At 43.2% G+C, this 19,508-nt stretch overlaps 1 protein-coding gene across 30 annotated transcripts in view; it reads right to left on the bottom strand.

Annotated features, from left to right (window-relative positions):
* LOC106561386 (protein-methionine sulfoxide oxidase mical3a) overlaps positions 1-19,508 on the bottom strand; it is a 157,517-nt gene that overhangs the window by 6,597 nt on the left and 131,412 nt on the right. For 17 of the 30 annotated variants that reach the window (XR_006757069.1, XM_045688313.1, XM_045688312.1 and 14 more), the window contains 6 exons: positions 14,006-16,025; positions 13,307-13,401; positions 11,700-11,750; positions 10,610-10,717; positions 8,951-9,044; positions 41-319 (listed from right to left, as the gene is read on the bottom strand). Coding sequence is in view for 27 of the 30 variants with exons in the window: in XM_045688313.1 (XP_045544269.1) it covers positions 41-319; positions 8,951-9,044; positions 10,610-10,717; positions 11,700-11,750; positions 13,307-13,401; positions 14,006-16,025 (2,647 nt within the window). In the remaining 3 variants the exon portion in view is untranslated. Of the gene's footprint in view, positions 1-40; positions 320-3,697; positions 3,749-8,950; positions 9,045-10,609; positions 10,718-11,699; positions 11,751-13,306; positions 13,402-14,005; positions 16,026-19,508 lie in introns of all 30 variants that reach the window. The other 13 variants (XM_014125290.2, XM_014125303.2, XM_045688330.1 and 10 more) reach the window with 7 other exon arrangements.

Below are 19,508 nucleotides of genomic sequence, written 5' to 3'. Positions count from 1 at the left end.
TGAAGCAGCCAGCAGCAGGCAAGGCAATAGGTTACGTTACCTTCAGAGGAACAGCAGGGACAGAAGGAGATAGGTCTTCGGCGAGGGGTCCCGACAAAGGGCTCAACTACTTCCACAACATAGGGAAAGAGTGCCAAGGAGTGAGGTGGAGGAAGAGGAGGAAGAAGTGATAGACAGAAAAAAAGTGTAGAGGACATAAAGCGTGAGAGGAAGTGTAGGAGGGAGGGAGAGATGGGGGGAAGATGAGGAAGAAAGAACAGTGAGGAGAAAAATCTAAAAGAATGAGAGCACCAGGGGGAGGAGGAAGAACTGAAAGCACCTGTAGAGAGGAGGTGAGAGAGATCAGTTGTGTGGGGTCAGAGAAGGTGAAAAAAAGGAGAGTGAAAACACAAAGGGCTGGAAAGAACAGGGGAATAATCCTCGTCTTTCATCTGATGGACTCCGAATAATACTCCTCAAACTCAGCAAAACTGTTTTGTGTCCATAGAGCTCTATGGGGTGATACAAGAGCCTTCACAATACCAATGTTGTGTAATGTGTTGACAATGCTCTGCAAATTAGATTCATCTAAATAAAAACAGATTTTTATTCATCATCACTTGAGATTTACAGAAATAGAAGATAAATCATCTAAGCGGGAAAGAGTTAGTTATTCCATCTTTGAAAATATTTCAGCTCTCCCAGGTAAACATAACTTGTATTTGTTGACGTTGTGGCTACTTTTGAAGTGCAAATTAGCATTTTTGTGCAAATGCGTGTGAACCTCCGCGAGAAAGTCCTCACATATAACGAGGTCATACTGTCTACCGGATATAGTGAGTAGAGAAACACAGTACTAGGCACAAACTGTAAAGTGAAGAGGAGATATAAAGTTATTGAGTTTCTCAACGAAGAAGAGCCTTCTATCAGAGAGTGTATCGGACAAACGATGAGTAGGGGATGGTGTCATACCCTGTCACACACCGATACAACAGGAAATGCACACAATGTACTCAACAGTCTGAGACTTGGGTGAAAGAGCGCAGAGAGAATGGAATGCTGGTGAAATGAACCACAAGAGACTATCACAGTAGAATCATAATAACTCTCCACTCAAACAAGATAGGCTGTCTCACACACACTCACTGCTGGGAGATTTTAAAGGCTGTCTCACACACAGTCACTGCTGGGAGATTTTAAAGGCTGTGTCACACACACTCACTGCTGGGAGATTTTAAAGGCTGTCTCACACACACTCACTGCTGTGAGATTTTAAAGGCTGTCTCACACACACTCACTGCTGTGAGATTTTAAAGGCTGTCTCACACACACTCACTGCTGGGAGATTTTAAAGGCTGTCTCACACACACTCACTGCTGGGAGATTTTAAAGGCTGTCTCACACACACTCACTGCTGGGAGATTTTAAAGTGCAATGGTTCTGCCTCATAGCTCATAACACCACAGTGATTGATTAGAATGTGCATGTAAAGTACCAAATCATTGAGAATCATTGTGAAACTAGCGTGCCTATTTGAGGTGATTATGGTTGTAAATGGAGTGATAGATAAGATGTGTCATTGCAGCCAACCCTGCTGGCCAAAATCGAGAGCATGACAGCAGTTTCCTTTGTTAGCTTTTAGTACCCCCTGCAGGGCTGCTGCACACACAGCACAGCCATGCTGCTTCCCGCAATAGCCTGTGTTTCAGAGCATGATTTGGCCAGTGCCACCTAGATGGAAGCCAGTCCAATTGACTTCACCACACAGGGTAACACTGTATCAGGCCAAAGTTGCAGAATGCCGACCATGCACACCTTGTCCTCCACACAGCCCAGAAGCTTGAGACCACCAGACACACACTGCATTCAGTTTGGAAGATCAAACCAAGTGTCAATGGTGTCTCTCTTTCTTCAATTCCAGAAATACTTACCTTCAATCGGTTCCTCATCTAACTTTACTCAAGAAACGAAACATTTATAAATTGTTGCATGCAATTGTACCGAGGGTCTATAAACCACATAGTGAGGAACCATAGTGAATGTGATCACACTATTGGGGGACAGTGACCAGATATATTTTTCCAGTGTTACAACACTCCACACCATCTCCTGTCTAACGGGTGACAACGACATCATCATCACAGAGAGCGGGACAGTCAGACAGTCAAGACACCACATCCACGCTGGGTCACTAATACAGAGACTCTTTTGGACAATCACAGGCAGCATCCAAAATGGCACCCTATTACCTATGTAGTGCACTACTTTTTACCAGAGCCAAATGGCCCTGTATGGGACACTAGTTTAGACCAGGGCCCGTACCCAGTAGTGCGCAATATCGGGCCATGGTCAAAAGTAGTGCAATATATAGGGAATAGGCCATTTTGGATGCACACACAATGTGAATAGGACAGCTATGAGGGGTCAAGACCAAACACTGCTTTTCAGCACAGACACGTATATTACAGGGAGTTATGCAACAGTGCAGGTATGGGAGAGTCAGAAGAGCAGGAGCAGCAGAGCTGGGACTACAGGGATACAGCAGCAGCACCAGAGCTGGGACTACAGGGATACAGCAGCAGCACCAGAGCTGGGACTACAGGGATACAGCAGCAGCACCAGAGCTGGGACTACAGGGATACAGCAGCAGCACCAGAGCTGGGACTACAGGGATACAGCAGCAGCACCAGAGCTGGGACTACAGGGATACAGCAGCAGCACCAGAGCTGGGACTACAGGGATACAGCAGCAGCACCAGAGCTGGGACTACAGGGATACAGCAGCAGCACCAGAGCTGGGACTACAGGGATACAGCAGCAGCACCAGAGCTGGGACTACAGGGATACAGTTAGGAGTTTTGGGGTCAGTAAGGGGCAGGGTGCACTATTTTCCAGTTGGGTAAGTGGGTGTGTGTGTGGTTCTACTTTAACATTATCATAAATAGGTGTGTTATGTGTTAGCATGTGTGTGTTTTTTACTCAATGCGTTCATAGTTATTATACTTGTACACTATTCCAATGCATAGATGTTATTATGTAATCCAGGGGTTCCCAAACCTTTTCCACTTGGGGCCCCCTTCCAGCATTGGGGAACATAACGTGCAAGTGCCATGTCTATTTCCTTCAATTCTACACATTTTGCCATGTGGTGCAAAGAAAATTGTTCCGTTTTAAAGCAAATTTTCTTGCAATTCTATACATTTTGTGACCCAAAAAATTACAACAATATTTATGGGCAACAAAAAAAACATTAGCTGACATGGGCTACTTGATCTGGACATTTCTGACTAGTTCTAAATAGCTTTCTAAGTAAGGTATACAGTGACTGACATGACAAGAGGAACTGATGATGTACTACCTAATTTGGAAATGACACCTTGCGCATTCTACTATTACAACTTTCAAGAGTATGTTTAACGCCCCACAGTTTGGGAACCACTGATGTGATCAATGCAGTGAAGTTAACATTAAAATGATCAAAGAGTGTGTGAAAATGATCTTAACAAGAAAATAAGAAAAAAGGTGTGTGATCTTTCTGACTGTGTGTGCTACGTGTCTATTAGAAGTGATACTGGAGGGATCTGAGGGTGAGCAGGCTACTGCCGCAGCAGGGGATGTAGCTAAAAGGAAACAAGCTCCAGACCAGTACTATAGAAGGGAAAGACAGATAGGTGGGTTAGCTGTTAGTTATTTGGAAGCGACAGATTTGAAATACATACCGCCCAGATGCAAGTCCATGATTTCAGTGTAATTAGACTCTCCCCAATAGTCTACAACAGGGATATATTAGAGATATGAGTTATTGTACACACACAGCCTCCACTGGGCAACACCAATCTGCAACAAGAAGGTCATGCACATGCTTGCACACACACCACAACCACACACAGTTCAAACATGCACACAAGTACTCGCCACAATACATATGCAGTCAAGAACACATATTGGCTTTTACTACATGGACTTTTCCGTAATGATAGGGTGGCTACATAGATTTCCTGTATGGCTGCGTACTGCCTCTGTGTATGAGACATTAACTATGTGTGTGTGAGGCAACACCAGGTCTGGAGTGTCACGGTACCTGTGACTCACTCATCTGATAGAGTGATGCTTTAGAGTAGGCATACACCATATCAACCACAAGGGTGTAGTGGGTTAAGATGTCTTATATGTACAGTAGTATTCCCACTTTTGATTGGTAATCATACCAATACATCAATGCAACGTAGCATATGTATGTATCAATGCAATGTAGCCCTTTGGCCACAATTGGATTCAGTCTTGGTGAACTGAAACCCTTCCATATGAGGCTATGTGGACAAACACATCCAATGTGAGCACACACAAATCTATGTCGAAAAACACAAAGACATTCTCCAAATCGCATGCAGCTCAGACGATGACCGACAGAAACAATTCGAGTACAGTACGGGTGTTGTATTAACTACAGTGAGTCTAATGTTTTGATAAAGTACAATAAGTCCCCTTATACAGTCCTTTGAAAGTGTAGACGACAGAGAGGTTAAAGTCCACTTGAGAGAAAATTCACTCTGTGATTTAGGTTAGTATTGTGGAGTAACTAATAACGTTGTTGATCCATCCTCTGTTCTCTCCTATCACAGCAATTCAAATCTGTAGCGGTTTTAAAGTCACCATTCGCCTCATGGTGAAATCCCTGAGCGGCTTTTCCTGAGTGGTTCGGAAGGACGCCTGTATGTTTGTAGTGACATATTTGTAGTGACTGGGTGACCATCTAAAGTGTAATTAATAACTTCACCATGCTCAAAGGGATACTCAATGTTGGCTTCTTTTTTTTAACCCATCTACCAATAGGTGCCCTTCTTTGCGAGGCATTGTAAAACCTACCTGGACTTTGTGATTGAATCTGTGTTTGAAATTCACTGCTCGACTGAACGACCTTACAGATAATTGTATGTGTGGGGTACAGAGATGAGGTAGTCATTAAAACATCATGTTAAACACTATTATTGCACACAGAGTAAGTCCGTACAACTTAATTTGTCACTTGTTAAGCAAATCTTTACTCCTGAACTTATTTAGGCTTGCAATAACAAAGAGTTGCATTTTTTATTCATTTGTTAAATTGCAAAAAATAATAATCTAAAAACATGATTCCACTTTGACATTATGGGGTATTGTGTGTTGCCAGTGACACAACATCTCAGTTTAATCAATTTTAATCCAAATTCAAGCTGTAACATTATTATTATTGGGGGGGGTCAAGGGGTGTGAATACTTTCTGAAAGAACTGTATGTTATAAGCGAGCACTCACCAGTTTGTGTAGTTCACATAGGTTACCAATAATTATAGATTATTTTGAGACTTACAAAATTGTATCTACTTATGCTATATTTTGCATGCCTTGAAACCATAGCATTGTATTGTGTAATGTTCTACAGTAAACAAGAATGACTTCATCACTGAGTGAAAGTTGTGATGTCTGTGATAGTCCCTTGTGTCGCACAGTGTGAATTTATTGTTTCAGAGTAAGAGATACCACCAGTATCTAGACACTGCATATCTAGATACAAGATGAACTTAGATGAGGATTTCTACAAATTTAAGAATATACCTTCATTCACTGCTAAACCTGGGCGACTGGTTTTGTGAAAAGCATAGGTTTGTAAAAGGATAATTTGGATACTCTCAAGCAAGAAAGATAAGCAGAATTGGTGCTATCACAGCTACTTTTTCTACATAAAAGGAGGTCAATGCACGTTTAGAGGAAATGTGGTACATAGATAATAACCCCTCAGTAACAGTACTTGAGAATGCTTGAGTTGATTCTGTATTTACAGATCCAGAATGTAATTAACATACAATTAGCATATAACTTACATAAATGTATTACCACAAAACAGAGATGAACATATTCAACTGTTGAAGAGGATCATCTCCACCCAACTAGGACACTACATCAACAAACTGAATGAAAAGCTCCAAACTCATTCCCCAATCCCAACATTTAAAAAGTAGCCGGTGGCTATGGATACAGAGTTTTTTGCCCACGCCCCCACGGAAAATTATTTCTTAAAGCTAAGGATCCAGATCACGTTCTGCACGTGTTATTTTACGCAAACATTCATTTTTCTAACGTAGCTGCTGCTCACACTCCCCCAGTTGTGTAAAGTACTTAAGTAAAAACACTAAGTAGTTTTTGGGGTATCTGTACTTCACTATTTTTGACAATGTTTACTTTTACTTCACTACATTCCTAAAGAAAATAATGTACTTTTTACTCCATATATTTCCCCTGACACCCAAAATTACTCATTACATTTTGAATGCTTAGCAGGAGGGGAAAATGGTCCATTCATGCACTTATCAAGAGAACATCCCTGGTCATCTCTACTGCCTATGATCTGGCGGACTCACAAAAAACACATGCTTTGTTTGTAAATTATGTTTGAGTGTTGGTGTGTGCCGCTGGCTATCCATACATTTAAAAAATAAAACGGTGCTGTCTAGTTTGCATAATAAGGAATTTGAAATGATTCATACCTAAGAAAATTTCAAACCAAATACTTTTAGACGGGGTACTTTCACTTGAGTCATTTTCTATTACAGTATCTTTACTTTTACTCAAATATGACAATTGGGTACTTTTTCCACCATTGACTCCCCCTCCATATTTCACTCTTTACTCACCCTCTTCTGAACCATGATGATGTTGGCTATGTCTCTGCCTCATATTTCTGAAGAGCTGAATAAAAACTCTGTGGCAATTTGAACGAACATTCCAAAATATGTATATTATGAAGGCTGCAAACTTCTCTGTCTGTCGTAACTAATATTGCAGTCACCCCCTACACTTTGGAGCAAAAATAATCAGCGTTTTGTGTGATGATGTAGGCTTACAGTGCATTCGGAAGTTATTCAGACCCCTTTTTCCACATTTTGTTACAGTACAGCCTTATTCTAAAATGGATTAAATAAAAAAATATATATCAATCGTACACACAATACCCCATAATAACAAAGCAAAAACAGGCACAGATCTGGAGAAGGGTACCAAAAAATGTCTGTAGCATTTAAGGGCTCCAAGAACACAGTGGCCTACACCAATCTTGAATGGAAGAAGTTTGGAACCACCAAGACTCTTCCTAGAGCTGGCCTCCCAGCCAAACAGGAATCGGGGGAGAAGGGCCTTGGTCAGGGAGGTGACCAAGAACCAGATGTTCACTCTGAAAGAGCTCCAGATTTCCTCTGTGGAGATGGGAGAACCTTCCAACAGGACAACCATCTCCGCAGCAGTCCACCAATCAGGCCTTTATGGTAGGGGCCAGACGGAAGCCACTCCTCAGTAAAAGGCATTACTGCCCGCTTAGAGTTTGCCAAAAGGCACCTAAAGGACTCTGACCATGAGAAACAAGATTCTCTGGTCTACTGAAACCAAGATTCAACTATTTGGCCTGAATGCAAAGTGTCACGTCTGGAGAAAACTTGGCACCATCCCTACGGTGAAGCATGGTGGTGGCAGCATCATGCTGTGGGGATATTTTTCAGTGGCAGGGACTGTGAGACTAGTCAGGATTGAGGGAAAGATGAACGGAGCAAAGTACAGAGAGATCCTTGATGAAAACTTGCTCCAGAGCGCTCAGGACCTCAGACTGGAGGGAAGGTTCAGCTTCCAACAGGATAACGACCTTAAGCACACAGCCAAGACAACGCAGGAGTGGCTTCAGGACAAGTCTCTGAATGTCCTTGAGTGGCCCAGCCATAGCCTGGACTTGAACCCGATCGAACATCTCTGAAGAGACCTGAAAATAGCTGTGCAGCGACGCTCCCCATCCAACCTGACAGAGCTTGAGAAGATCGGCAAAGAAGAATGGGAGATACTCCCCAAATACAGGTGTGCCAAGCTTGTAGCGTCATACCCAAGAAGACTCGAGGCTGTAACCGCTGCTAAATGTGCAACAACAAAGTACAGAGTAAAGGGTCTGAATACTTATCTAAATATGATATCAGTTTTTTAGGTTTAATAAATTCGCAAAAATGTCTAAAAACAGTTTTTGCTTCGTCATTATGGGGTATTGTGTGTAGATTGATGAGGAGAAAATACAATTTAATCAATTTTAGAATAAGGCTGTAACGTAACAAAATGTGGAAAAAATTGAGGGGTCTGAATACTTTGAATGCATTTTATCTTTATAGTTGCTGCCACATCCTAGTTCCTGAAAAAATAACACTACTTGACTGCCATTACTGCGTATCTTTGTCTTGCTGCGTTCCACATCTGGGCAGCCGAACATTGTAGGCAGCTGAGCGTGTATCCAGACCGGTAAAAAGAGTCGAACAATGGGAAGTTCATTTTGTATCAACCGGTGCCATAGTTATGCTGTATATGCTGATATCGTGGCGAGAGTAAATAGCTGCATGTACCTCATCATCTAAGAAGAACATGAAATCGCTAGACTGTCTGTTTGTGTCGTAAGTATGTTTGCAATACTGATAATGTATTTTCAGTAAAACATGTAAATAGCTGCATATAGCCTCCTCACCTCCTGAAAAAAGAACATGAAATCAGGCTTATGCTTACTGAGACATGGAATGCAATAGTTGGAACAGTTTTGTGTACAACATGAAGTTTGTAGGAAATGGTGCTTATGCTTAATAGCCAACTGAGGGAATGCAAGAGTTCGAACAGTTTTGTGCACAACATAAAGTTTGTAGGCTACACCAATGACCAGACAAATGTGATCAAGGAGGGGGGAGTGGCAGCGGAGCACTCAGCACATCAGCTACATAGGCAGCGAAGTGGGCGCTCTGCTACAAAAAACTAAATCCTGCACACGAGCAGAAAAATCCGTATTTTTAGCCTGGGAAAATTGGGATAAAGAAACTCCATATCCGTATCCACTCCGTAAAAAGTATGACCACACCCTATGGGTGGACCCTGGGGGGGATGTAACCCAATGAGAAAAAGAAGAAGTGAGTGACAGATGGGTACCTGCTTCCCCTCGCAGGGCTTTCTCCACAGCCACGCCCCTCTCCTCCAGCTGTCTCTGCTTCTCCTCCACCTGCTCCAGCTGTCTCTGGATGATCTGACAGAGCAACGACATGCCAGAGAACAATTCAGAACACACACACACACACACACACACACACACACACACACACACACACACTAAAGCTTACTACAAGCTTTAAGCAAACGCAAGATTCAGAGAGTTGCAATGTCGTTCATAAAAGGGGCGGCTCCTTGTTATACATTCCGGCATTCAACATACTTTTTAACTACATGAAAATTGAGACACGCCTCATTCCTTCCGCAGCCGTGGGGGCTGTGTGTTTTCGCTTGGTCCCTTGATCTGATCTATAGGCTATTCATCAAAAGTAACCTATTTCAAATTGGTAACAAATATAATCTCAGCAACTTTTCAAACATTAAACCACACAATAAGAATCCACCCAAAACCTATTTTGTTGGGAAGTAATAACTAGGGTAATAACTAATAACTAACTAACTAATAACTTGGGACGGCAGCGTAGCCTAGTGGTTAGAGTAACCGTAAGGTTGCAAGTTGGAATCCCCGAGCTTCACAAGGTACAAATCTGTCGTTCTGCCCCTGAACAAGGCAGTTAACCCACTGTTCCTAGGCCGTCATTGAAAATAAGAATTTGTTCTTAACTGACTTGCCTAGTTAAATAAAGGTAAAAATAAAATAGTGATTACAGGCTATTGTGAAATTGTAAAACATGCTGCTAGCCACGTGACCAAAACATGACCACTTTCGATTTTTAGCTGATATGGGAATAAATACACAATCAGCATATCAAACTGGTATATTGTTTTAGGTTACACAGGCAAGTATAAGAATATTTGCCAGACCTTATTTTTTTAATTATAAATATTTTTTCACATGGAGATGTGGGAAGCTAAAAAGGATAGCTAGCTTGTAATGTTTTTAGCCAAGCTGCTGCCAGGTAGCTACTACTAGCAATGGAAGGAAACTCTTCCTTGCTTTCACAAAATAAAAAGCTATTGCCCCAATGTGAATGGGACCGGCGAGGATATTATGTTACCAAAAGGTGTCCGCTACTCCAAAAATCCCACTCCACCTACATGCATACACGAACATAGATAAATGGAGTGAAACGTGGCGTAACCTTAACCCTCTGGATTATCCGAGGGAGGAATGACAGGCCAGAACCCACACATATGAACACACACGAACATACACACGAACACGCACACGGAGTGTCTCATTGCACACATATTCATAATATTTCAATGAACTGACAGCTCCCTGGACTAAAAACTTTTTGTATGAGAAGAGTTTAAAGTTCATGTCTGAAACCCTCTTAATAATTAACTTCTCAAAGTTGGATCGGTTTTGTTCTTTGGTAAAAAGGCATACTTTTTGTCTCATAAAATATTAATAAGCAGTAACACTGAGGGTGCATAGCTAATTAGTATTGTCTTGATCTCTGCATGAAGTTCTGTTTTGATGATCTTCAAAGACATGAAACTGGGCTTGCCAAAATCATTCAAAATTCACAGCGGTCTTGGTTCGCCAGTTGGACCCTCCTGTGGACTCATACACAAGATCCATACTCCACCAGCTACGTTTTCTTCCAGAAACAACATATCCTATTGACAACTTACCTGGGCTCTGTGCAGCCTCTTCAACTCCTCCTGCTTGGCCTGTCGCCGGGCAGCTTTCTGTACCCTCCGTGTCAGCTTGGCATTGAGCTCCTCCTCTGTGTAGGTTTTCTGTAACATTACACCGTGTTAGAGGCCTTTAGAGAGGTGCTCCCTCAGGCTCTGTGGGAACCAATCCCTTCATATACAGGACAGTGGAACCTCACTGTTCACAGAATGTTCAGAAGACATTCACAGAATGTTTTCTACAGGGTAGAAACCAGCTAGGGGTGACTGATAGATTGTAGATTACATTATACTATATGACATTGCAGAAAAACACCAGAGGAGCCTTCTCCTATGGGAGAGAACAATAGCTCTCCTCCTCCACAATGGGAGTAAATAGCAAACTGGTGTTTCTTTCTGAGAGGTGGCTATCCGTTATACCAAAGATTACCATTGAGAGTACAAGAAGAGCTCACCAATTCTAGAAATGGGACAAAGCTAGGACAAGGCCCACAATTAAAACTGAACAGACATAAATCCACATAAAACTACAAATGTCTGAGATACCTTAGATTTCCTTGTACAATATTTCACACTCGTATTATTTCCCCAGTCTATAAATTCTCAGAAATGTATGGAAATTATATGGATATTTTACGAGTTGTCCATGTTCATTTTTGTCATCTTTCAGTTATTATTTTTCTGAAATAAAAAGCTGGAGCGATATAGGAAAAGCGATAGTAGTATAGAGAAGAAGTAAACTATAACAAGGAGAGGTAGCTGGAATCCAAGTGGATCCGATAGCAGCACTGGAGAACACTGGGTTGGTTAACATCAGACCAGTACAGACCAAAGATCAGCTGATTGACACCCGACCGGAGCAGACAAAGAAAAAACATGGACGGCCATATTGGAAAGTTGCCATTCATTGTGACCAGAAAAGTAAGGAGTGCAGTAGTTTTTGCCTCCAGCGGGGGGGGTGTAAGTTATGCGGTCAAGGTGACCGCTGTGGCAAAATGGAAAGAGAGGGTTAGGGTAGTAGTGCAACGGTTGGCGCATGCGCAGGGGTGATATGATGTGGGACAATGGACATGTATGCACACACTACCTTTGTGGCGTACGCTCTCTTGAACGCCAATGCGTGAGGGACATAAACAGACTTGGGGGAAGACAAACCAAAACAAACAGAAAAAACAAAAGGAATGATTAAATGGATTAATCGGCAAAACCCCCCACATGTCAACCCAATCACTAACACAATCAAACAGGCAATGTTAAAGCCCCCCCACCTACACAAAGATGAGGGTGCAATGATGAGTTGTGGATCAACATTACTACCAGGAATTATTCATGAAACATATAAATTCAATTATTTGTTTTTAAATAGATACCCAAGGCACCCAGGGACAAAGTGAACAAAACATTGACGCACAACGGTTGATTAAATGAATATTAAGGGATTGCCCAAAAATAGATTAACCGGAACAGCTAACAGCAGAGCAGTCTGAGACAAAAATAGGTGACAATAGACTACTTACTATTCCATTGAGAAGAAAAGGTACTACTTCACCTCACAGAACTGTCACTACTCAACGTCACATCTCTAAAGAACTCCAAACACTAAATTAACCACAGAACTAAATGAGCCCTGGTATTCCTCATTGAGCGTCAGCGGGCCTATTAGGATCTAGTGAAGAGATCCACTCTTTATGAATGGGATGTACCCTTAAAGTGCTTGAGCTAAAACCACGTTTTATGCTGCACCATCAAACCCATACAGTCTGGGACTAGGAGCCTGGGTCCAAAATATGAGCAAACTCTGAGCATGTTTGTCATGCCCATTGATGCTTCGACACATGTTCAGAGACCGTTGTGACCATGGGCAAGACAACAACAACAGGAAAAGACCACTTTCTTTCTTCCGAGTTGCTTTGGAAAGTGTTTAAAAGTTTAGGATGATGAATGCGTGCCTCTGGCACTGAGATCCATCTATTCTACTGTATAAACTTCCACAAATACAGCAGCAGCGGACTAAACAAGTTTGAATTTCAACCATTTCAGTGTAATAAATGCAAATGACACTGCATATTTTGACTATTCGCTAATATGATAAGTAAAACTAATTAAATTCAACTCCCACCCTAGACGATGCCTGAGTCCAGTTATAATGGGAATATAACAATACTTTGCTTGCAGACAGAATAAAATGGCAATTCAATATGTAGAAAATGGAAAAGCTCCAGACCTTTTTTGATTACTTTTATAATTCTGTTTTGGGTTGAGTTAGGGTTTCTAACCAAAAAATAACTTCCTGTTAAAAATAAGAATTTAGGTGCTTTAGTGAAATATAGTCCTCAAAAAAGTTATTCTAACTGACATTCAACATTTGAATTTTGATGCTTGTTTGAAATTCATAAGCATTCATCCCACTGTTGCACCTGGTGTAGTACCTCTATGAATTCTTCATGATTCGATCAAGGTCTCGACCTCGTTCTCATTCCTTTTCTCTTTCTTTTTCCCTTTCCCTCATTTTTTTCTCCTTCTCTGTTTTCTCCTCTATTATTTCCTTCTGAATGCCTGACACTAGGTCAAAGATGTCCATATGTCACTTCGGTTAAGAGTTTAAATCATCATATGAAAAAAAAAAAAAATGACCACAGTGGGGGTGAGGTTTTCGTTAGTGAACTGATGATAGATGAAAATAACATGACTCACATCTGCCTTAGACTTCAGGGACGACCTCTCCAGCACATCATCACATGACAGATCTGAGTCCTCAGAGAAGCTCCGGTTTCGGCGCGACTTCAAATCTGGAACGGAGAAACAAACAAAGACAGCATATCTACCTGTTATTTCTGTATGGACTTGAAGTGGCCATAACTAAAATAACTAGCCTAGAACATATAACCAAAGACTGCCCAAAAGGCTCCTGAAAAGCTTTTACCTCAAAGCCATAAGACTGCTGAACAGTTAATTAAACAGCTACCCAGACTTTCTGCTTTTCACCCCCTACCTACATGTACATAGTACTTCAATCAATCCCCTAACCAAACCTACATGTACATATTACCTCAATCAATCACCCCAACTACCTCGTACCCCAGTACACTGACTCTGTACCAGTACTCCTTGTATATAGCCTCGTTATTGTTATTTTGTGTTATTTTATTGATGCTATTTTCTTTATAACTATTTGTTAATTGTCTTACATTTTAACTGCATTGTTGGGTAAGGGCTCGTAAGTAAGCATTTCACGGTAAAGTCTACACTTGTTGTATTTGGCGCATGTGACGAATAACATTTGATTTGATATCTAGACTAAATGCCTTGACCAAGCTCTAAGCAAGTCAGTGCAGTATGGTCCAAGGTAAACTACAGGCTCCATGAACTCCCTTGTTTCTCTGTCCGTCTCACCTGATGACCTCCCGAGAGGAGACGATCTCTTCTTCCCAGAGTCATTGGTGGTAGAGCTGGATGGAGTGCTGGGACACGACTTGTCATCCTTATTCTTCTTCTTGTCTTTCTTGTACCCTGAGAACACTGCCTTCCACAGGGACTTGTGTTTGGGAGGCGACGGTGTCTCGTCTGCACCGTGCTTGTCAAAGAGCTGGCTCTCGTTCTTGGCTTTCTTCTCCTTCTTGTTCTTGCGTGGCGAGAAAAGGGAGCTGCGCTTTTTGCTCTTGCCTCCCGAGGCGGAGCCGTCAGAGGAGACAGTCGAGCCATCCAGACTCTTGTTAACCTGACTGCTGAAGAAAAGCTCTGGCAAAGTCTCCGCCTTCTTTGACTCCAGAGCTTTCACCGCAGACGTCTTTGGAGAGCCGGGCGACTTCTTAGTACTTTTTCCGGATGTCTCTGATGAGGCCACATTCCAAACCACTTTAGCAGACGCGGCAGAGCCCTTGGCCATGTCCGTCTCTTTCATCTTGCTGAGCTGCTTGGCCATGGCATCTTTTAGAGCTTGGCTCTTGATTGACTTCTCTCTGGCTCTCATCCGCTCTTCAGCTATTTCCTTGGCCTCAGGGGAGATGTGCTGGGCCTTATGGTGTTTTGAGGCCCGCTGGTTCCCGGGGAAATTGGCTGTTCCATTAACCATAGCTAGGGCCAGGTGAAGAGGAGGTTTCTCCCTCTCCCCGTTGGGCCTGCTTGTGGGTGGGGTGAAGAACCTGTCCATGGTTGTGTCTGGCGTCCGCTCGTCATACATGTCTTCCACGTCGTCTGCAAACGGGATCTCTGCCACGCATTCCACAAATGACTTCCTCACCTCCTCCTGACGTGGTTTGCTGCTCTTCTCCCGTCTCATGATCACCACTGGAGCAGTGACTGGTGACGTGACCAGTGTAGTCCTGGGGGCAGACTTGGGCACAGACACCGGCATAGATACAGGGCTGAGTTGGGTCCTCGGTGCAGGCACAGGGCTCTTGATCTTGGTGGGTGCTGCCTTGGCTGGCTCAGGTGTAGTGGGGCCATCGATCCCATTGTTCCAGGAGACATGGTGCTTCTGCTGCTGCCTTAGGGTGGCTGGCTCCTCGTTGGGTGGGGGCGGCGGGGGGCTGGAGGGCGGGGTGAGCATGGTGGAGTCGGAAGTGTTGTAACTGTCGCTGGCTGCCTGGCTGGTCTGGCTGGTGGTCGTGCTGCCATTGAGGCCCAGGCCAGAGCTGCTGCTTAGGTCCCTTTGATCCGTGCCATTGCTCTTGGGCTCCACGGGGGAGATGACCTGGCCCTCCACTGTAATGTTCAGCCTGCGGATTACTGAGCGGCCGGTGAAGGGGGAAGGTGAAAGCTCCTCCGACAAGTCCTCTGGGGTGTAGGACTTGGGCGAGGAGGAGTCCGGGGTGGGAACTCTACCTACAGTAACATGACTCTTCTCTGGGGATTTGCTGCTGCTACGTTCCATTGGGGTGAGACCCAGACTCTTTCTGATCTCTGCACTCTTCAGCCAGAACTCCTCGATGATGTCCGTCTTCTTGACAGGGGTTTCCAGGTCTGATAAGTCTAGGGATTTTTGTGGCTCGGGGGTAGCCCTGTCAGGTGAGGCTGGTTTGACCAGCGACGTGGAGGTGACTGCAGGGACAGGCTGAGTTCTGACGGGGGAGTCGGAGGTGAGGGATGAGGAAGGCTCTTGGCAGGGCAGTGGCTGGGCACAGATGGGAGACAGCGGGTTCCCTGTCGGGGGACAGGAGCATGACGGAGAGTTAACGGGGGATTTGGTGGTGACGGTTTCGAGCAGTGGGACAGGCTGGGAGCAGATAGGGGAATGGACGGGGGAACAAACGGGGGAGGGGATGGGGGACATAGTGGGGGCAGGGTATGGAGGGATTTTGGCATTGGGAGTCTGAGCTGTCCTCTGTGGTGTTGTGATGTCCTCCAGTGGAAAAGGTTCTGGGAAAAAGTGCATGCCGGGGGATTTGACCAGGCAGGGAGAGGGGTGAGACATCTGGAAGACAAGCAGAGGAAGAGGACCATTTAAACTCTGAGAAACTCAGAATGCCATGAGGGGGAAAGATTTCGGTAACCCTTTACATTAAGTTGCCCTATTATTACGTAACTAACACAGTAATAACTGTTAACATAGGAGTTATAGGTTTTACTATGCAATTACATGGCAATACCAGAGTTTATAAATATGCTCAGGCCTGGTAACGACAACTGTAACAAGGAGCACCCTGTCATTAACTACCAGTCATTTTCAATTAGTTTATTTTTATATTATGACCTGGCTCAAAGGCTATACCAAATCAAGTGTAATGTTAGATCAATATAGTTACATATGATAAACTTGTAATTATCATGTACCTACCCAAGAGCAAGCAACTTAATGTAACTTGAAACCAAGTAGGGTATAACCTTTATAATTACTATGTAGTTACAATGTAACAACCTCTGCAGACAATAGGCTAACGAGGAGAAATTAGGAGAAAGGACAACATTAGGTATAACTCTTTTAGTCAAAGATTGTTACATTGTAAGTACAAAGTAACAATAATTAACAACCAACTCGGTAATTACAATGTTGTTACAAGGGATATACATGTATTTACCCAAGAGCAAGCAACAACATAAAGTTACATTTTTTATTACTTTGTAGTTACAATAGGCTATCCAGGAGAAATAAGGAGACAGTTTGACTTTTCTTTAATGGATGACAAACCATATTCAAACCATTCAAATTCAATTCCCCATTTCAGACTCAAAGCAATAACTATTTTAGCTACTGCAGTAAAACTAACACCAGGTGGTGGTAAAGCTAATGTAGCTAGCTAGCTAACTAGCTAAGCACTGGCACAATGTCAACACATTTTCCAACTCGGTCAATAAACGTTACAAAATCATCATAAACTTATTAAAACATTTAGTTTAACAATGTTATTTCACTATTTTTAGAGACTTACATGCACGTTTGCACATTACAAACCTATTAAAAAACAACAAAAATTAAGAGAAAGAAATAGCATGTGCCTTCCATTTTGGCTACAGAGGAGAGTGTGAGCAAAGACTTGTAATAACTAACCCAAGATGGACCAGAGCCTGTTGTTTCCAATGGGAGCAAATTATTCATAGTGGGCAGAACAAGCAAGGAGGTGGGCAGAACCAAGCATGAGCTAGTGAGATACTATTGGCGTGTTCTAGCATTTATTTGCATATTTCCGTTAGGGAACGTCAACTCTGTGAAGTGCACGTGTGCAATAACTCAATTCACCCTTTCACTCCTTCTAAACAACACATTTCTTAAAAACTCTGGCAACGGGTCAAGTCCACAAAGCGTAGTACACTCAGTTCGTTACAGATTATAGTTCTGAAAACAGAAAACTGTATGGAGAGCAAATGTTTTTTACCTTTATTTAACTAGGCAAGTCAGTTAAGAACAAATTCTTACTTTCAATGACAGCGTAGGAACTTTGGGTTAACTGCCTTGTTCAGGGGCAGAACGGCAGATTTTTACCTTGTCAGCTCGGGATTCAATCTTGCAACCTTTCGGTTACTAGTCCAACTCTCTAACCACTAGGCTACCTGCCGCCCCTGCCGTTTCATCGATGACCAGATTTGCAGAATGTCGGCCAAAATCCATCTTGCTCCATCATCTCCCACTGCCGGCCATTGGGCTTCCTCTCATCACCATATTTGCTAGTGTGTGGAAACGTCAACAGGATGCTTCACATTTATACATCCGGTGAAATATCTGGCTTATTGTTTTGTGGTGTGAGAGGTAAATGTGATGTCACTTCCAGGAGAACTCTCACTTATACCAGAGATTTGTATATAATGACAAGATGCTCATGTCTCCGCCCTAACAATGGGAGTCGTTGTCCGAAAGGCGAGAAGGCAGGCAACAAGCTTGGGTCAAAGAAAGTACAGTATGAAGATGGGTAGAAACTGATGCTCCAATAAAAATCCCTGATCACACTTGTAGGTGATGTCAAGGCGACGTTGTCTAGCTAAGCTCAGAAACACATCATCGGGTCGAACAGTCCTTCGATATAAAGTTGTTTTTGACGAAAATGAAAACGGGCCAGTTTGTCACTTTCATGAGGTTGGAGAAATAACATGTTCTTGACACAAACCAGTGTGCCTGGAACCTACTACCATACCCCATTCAAAAGGCACTTAAATATTTTGTCTTGCCCATTCACCCTCTGAATGGCACACATACATAATCCATATCTCAAGGCTTAAAAATCCTTCTTTAACTGGTCTCCTCCCTTTCATCTATACCAGTGATTCCCAAACTTTTTATAGTCCCGTACACCTTCAAACACTCAACCTCCAGCTGTGTACCCTCTCTAGCACCAGGGTCAGCGCAGTTTTTTTGCACTCATTGTAAGCCTGCCACACACAATACAATACATTTATTAAACACAACCCGGGCACAAATAATATAATAATAATCTTGCTCTTTATTTAGCCATCTTACATATAAAACTTTATTATTCATCGAAAATTGTGAATAACTCATCACAGGTAAATTAGAAGGGTGTGCTTGAAAGGATAAACATAACTCTGCAATGTTGGTGTCACGGCTGTCTGAAGAATGGGACCAAAGCGCAGCGTGTGTATCGTTCCACATTTTATATTAACTGGGAAACTATGCATGACATACAAATAAACTAATGAACAAAACACCAAACCGTGACGAAGAGGTGCAACATGCACTTACTCAAAATAATCTCCCACAAAACCTAGTGGGAAAACCAACAACTTAAATATAATCCCAAATTAGAGACAATGATGACCAGCTGCCTCTAATTGGAGATCATCCCCCCCCAAAAAAAAAATAGAAATACAGAAACTAGAATCCCACATAGAAATACAGAAACTAGACAAAACCCCAACATAGAAAAAAGAAACTAGAACCAACATAAAAATAAATAAACTAGACAAAACCCCCCCGTCACGCCCGACCTACTCTACGATAGAAAACAAAAGCTTTCTATGGTCAGAACGTGACAGTACCCCACCCCGAAAGGTGCGGACTCCGAACGCAAAAACCTAAACAACAAAAAACAGGAAGGGTTAGGGTGGGTGTCTAATGTCGGTGGCTGCTCTGGTGCAGGATGAAGAACCTTCTCATCCCGCAGATCCTCCTGCATCGGAGGCGGTTCTGGTGCGGGACGAAGAACCCTCTCATCCTGCTTATCCCCCAGCATAGGAGGTGACTCCGCCAGCTGATCCCTCCGCTTTCGTGTCACCGGACCGTGGGCCGTCTCAGGAGGCTCCGGACCGTGGGCCGTCTCAGGAGGCTCCGGACCGTGGGCCGTCTCAGGAGGCTCCGGACTGGGAACTGTCGCCGGAAGCTCTGGACTGGGAATGCGCACTGGAGGCCTGATGCGTGGGGCTGGCACAGGTGGCGCCAGACCGGTAACACGCACCTCAGGGCGAGTGCGTGGAGCAGGAACAGAACACACCGGACTGGGCAGGCGCA

The sequence above is a fragment of the Salmo salar genome, chromosome ssa10, assembly GCF_905237065.1.
Source record: "Salmo salar chromosome ssa10, Ssal_v3.1, whole genome shotgun sequence".
In the NCBI taxonomy this organism is placed as follows: Eukaryota; Metazoa; Chordata; class Actinopteri; order Salmoniformes; family Salmonidae; genus Salmo; species Salmo salar.
The sequence above is the reverse complement of the archived record's forward strand: the minus strand, read 5'-3'. Positions and strand labels throughout refer to the sequence as shown.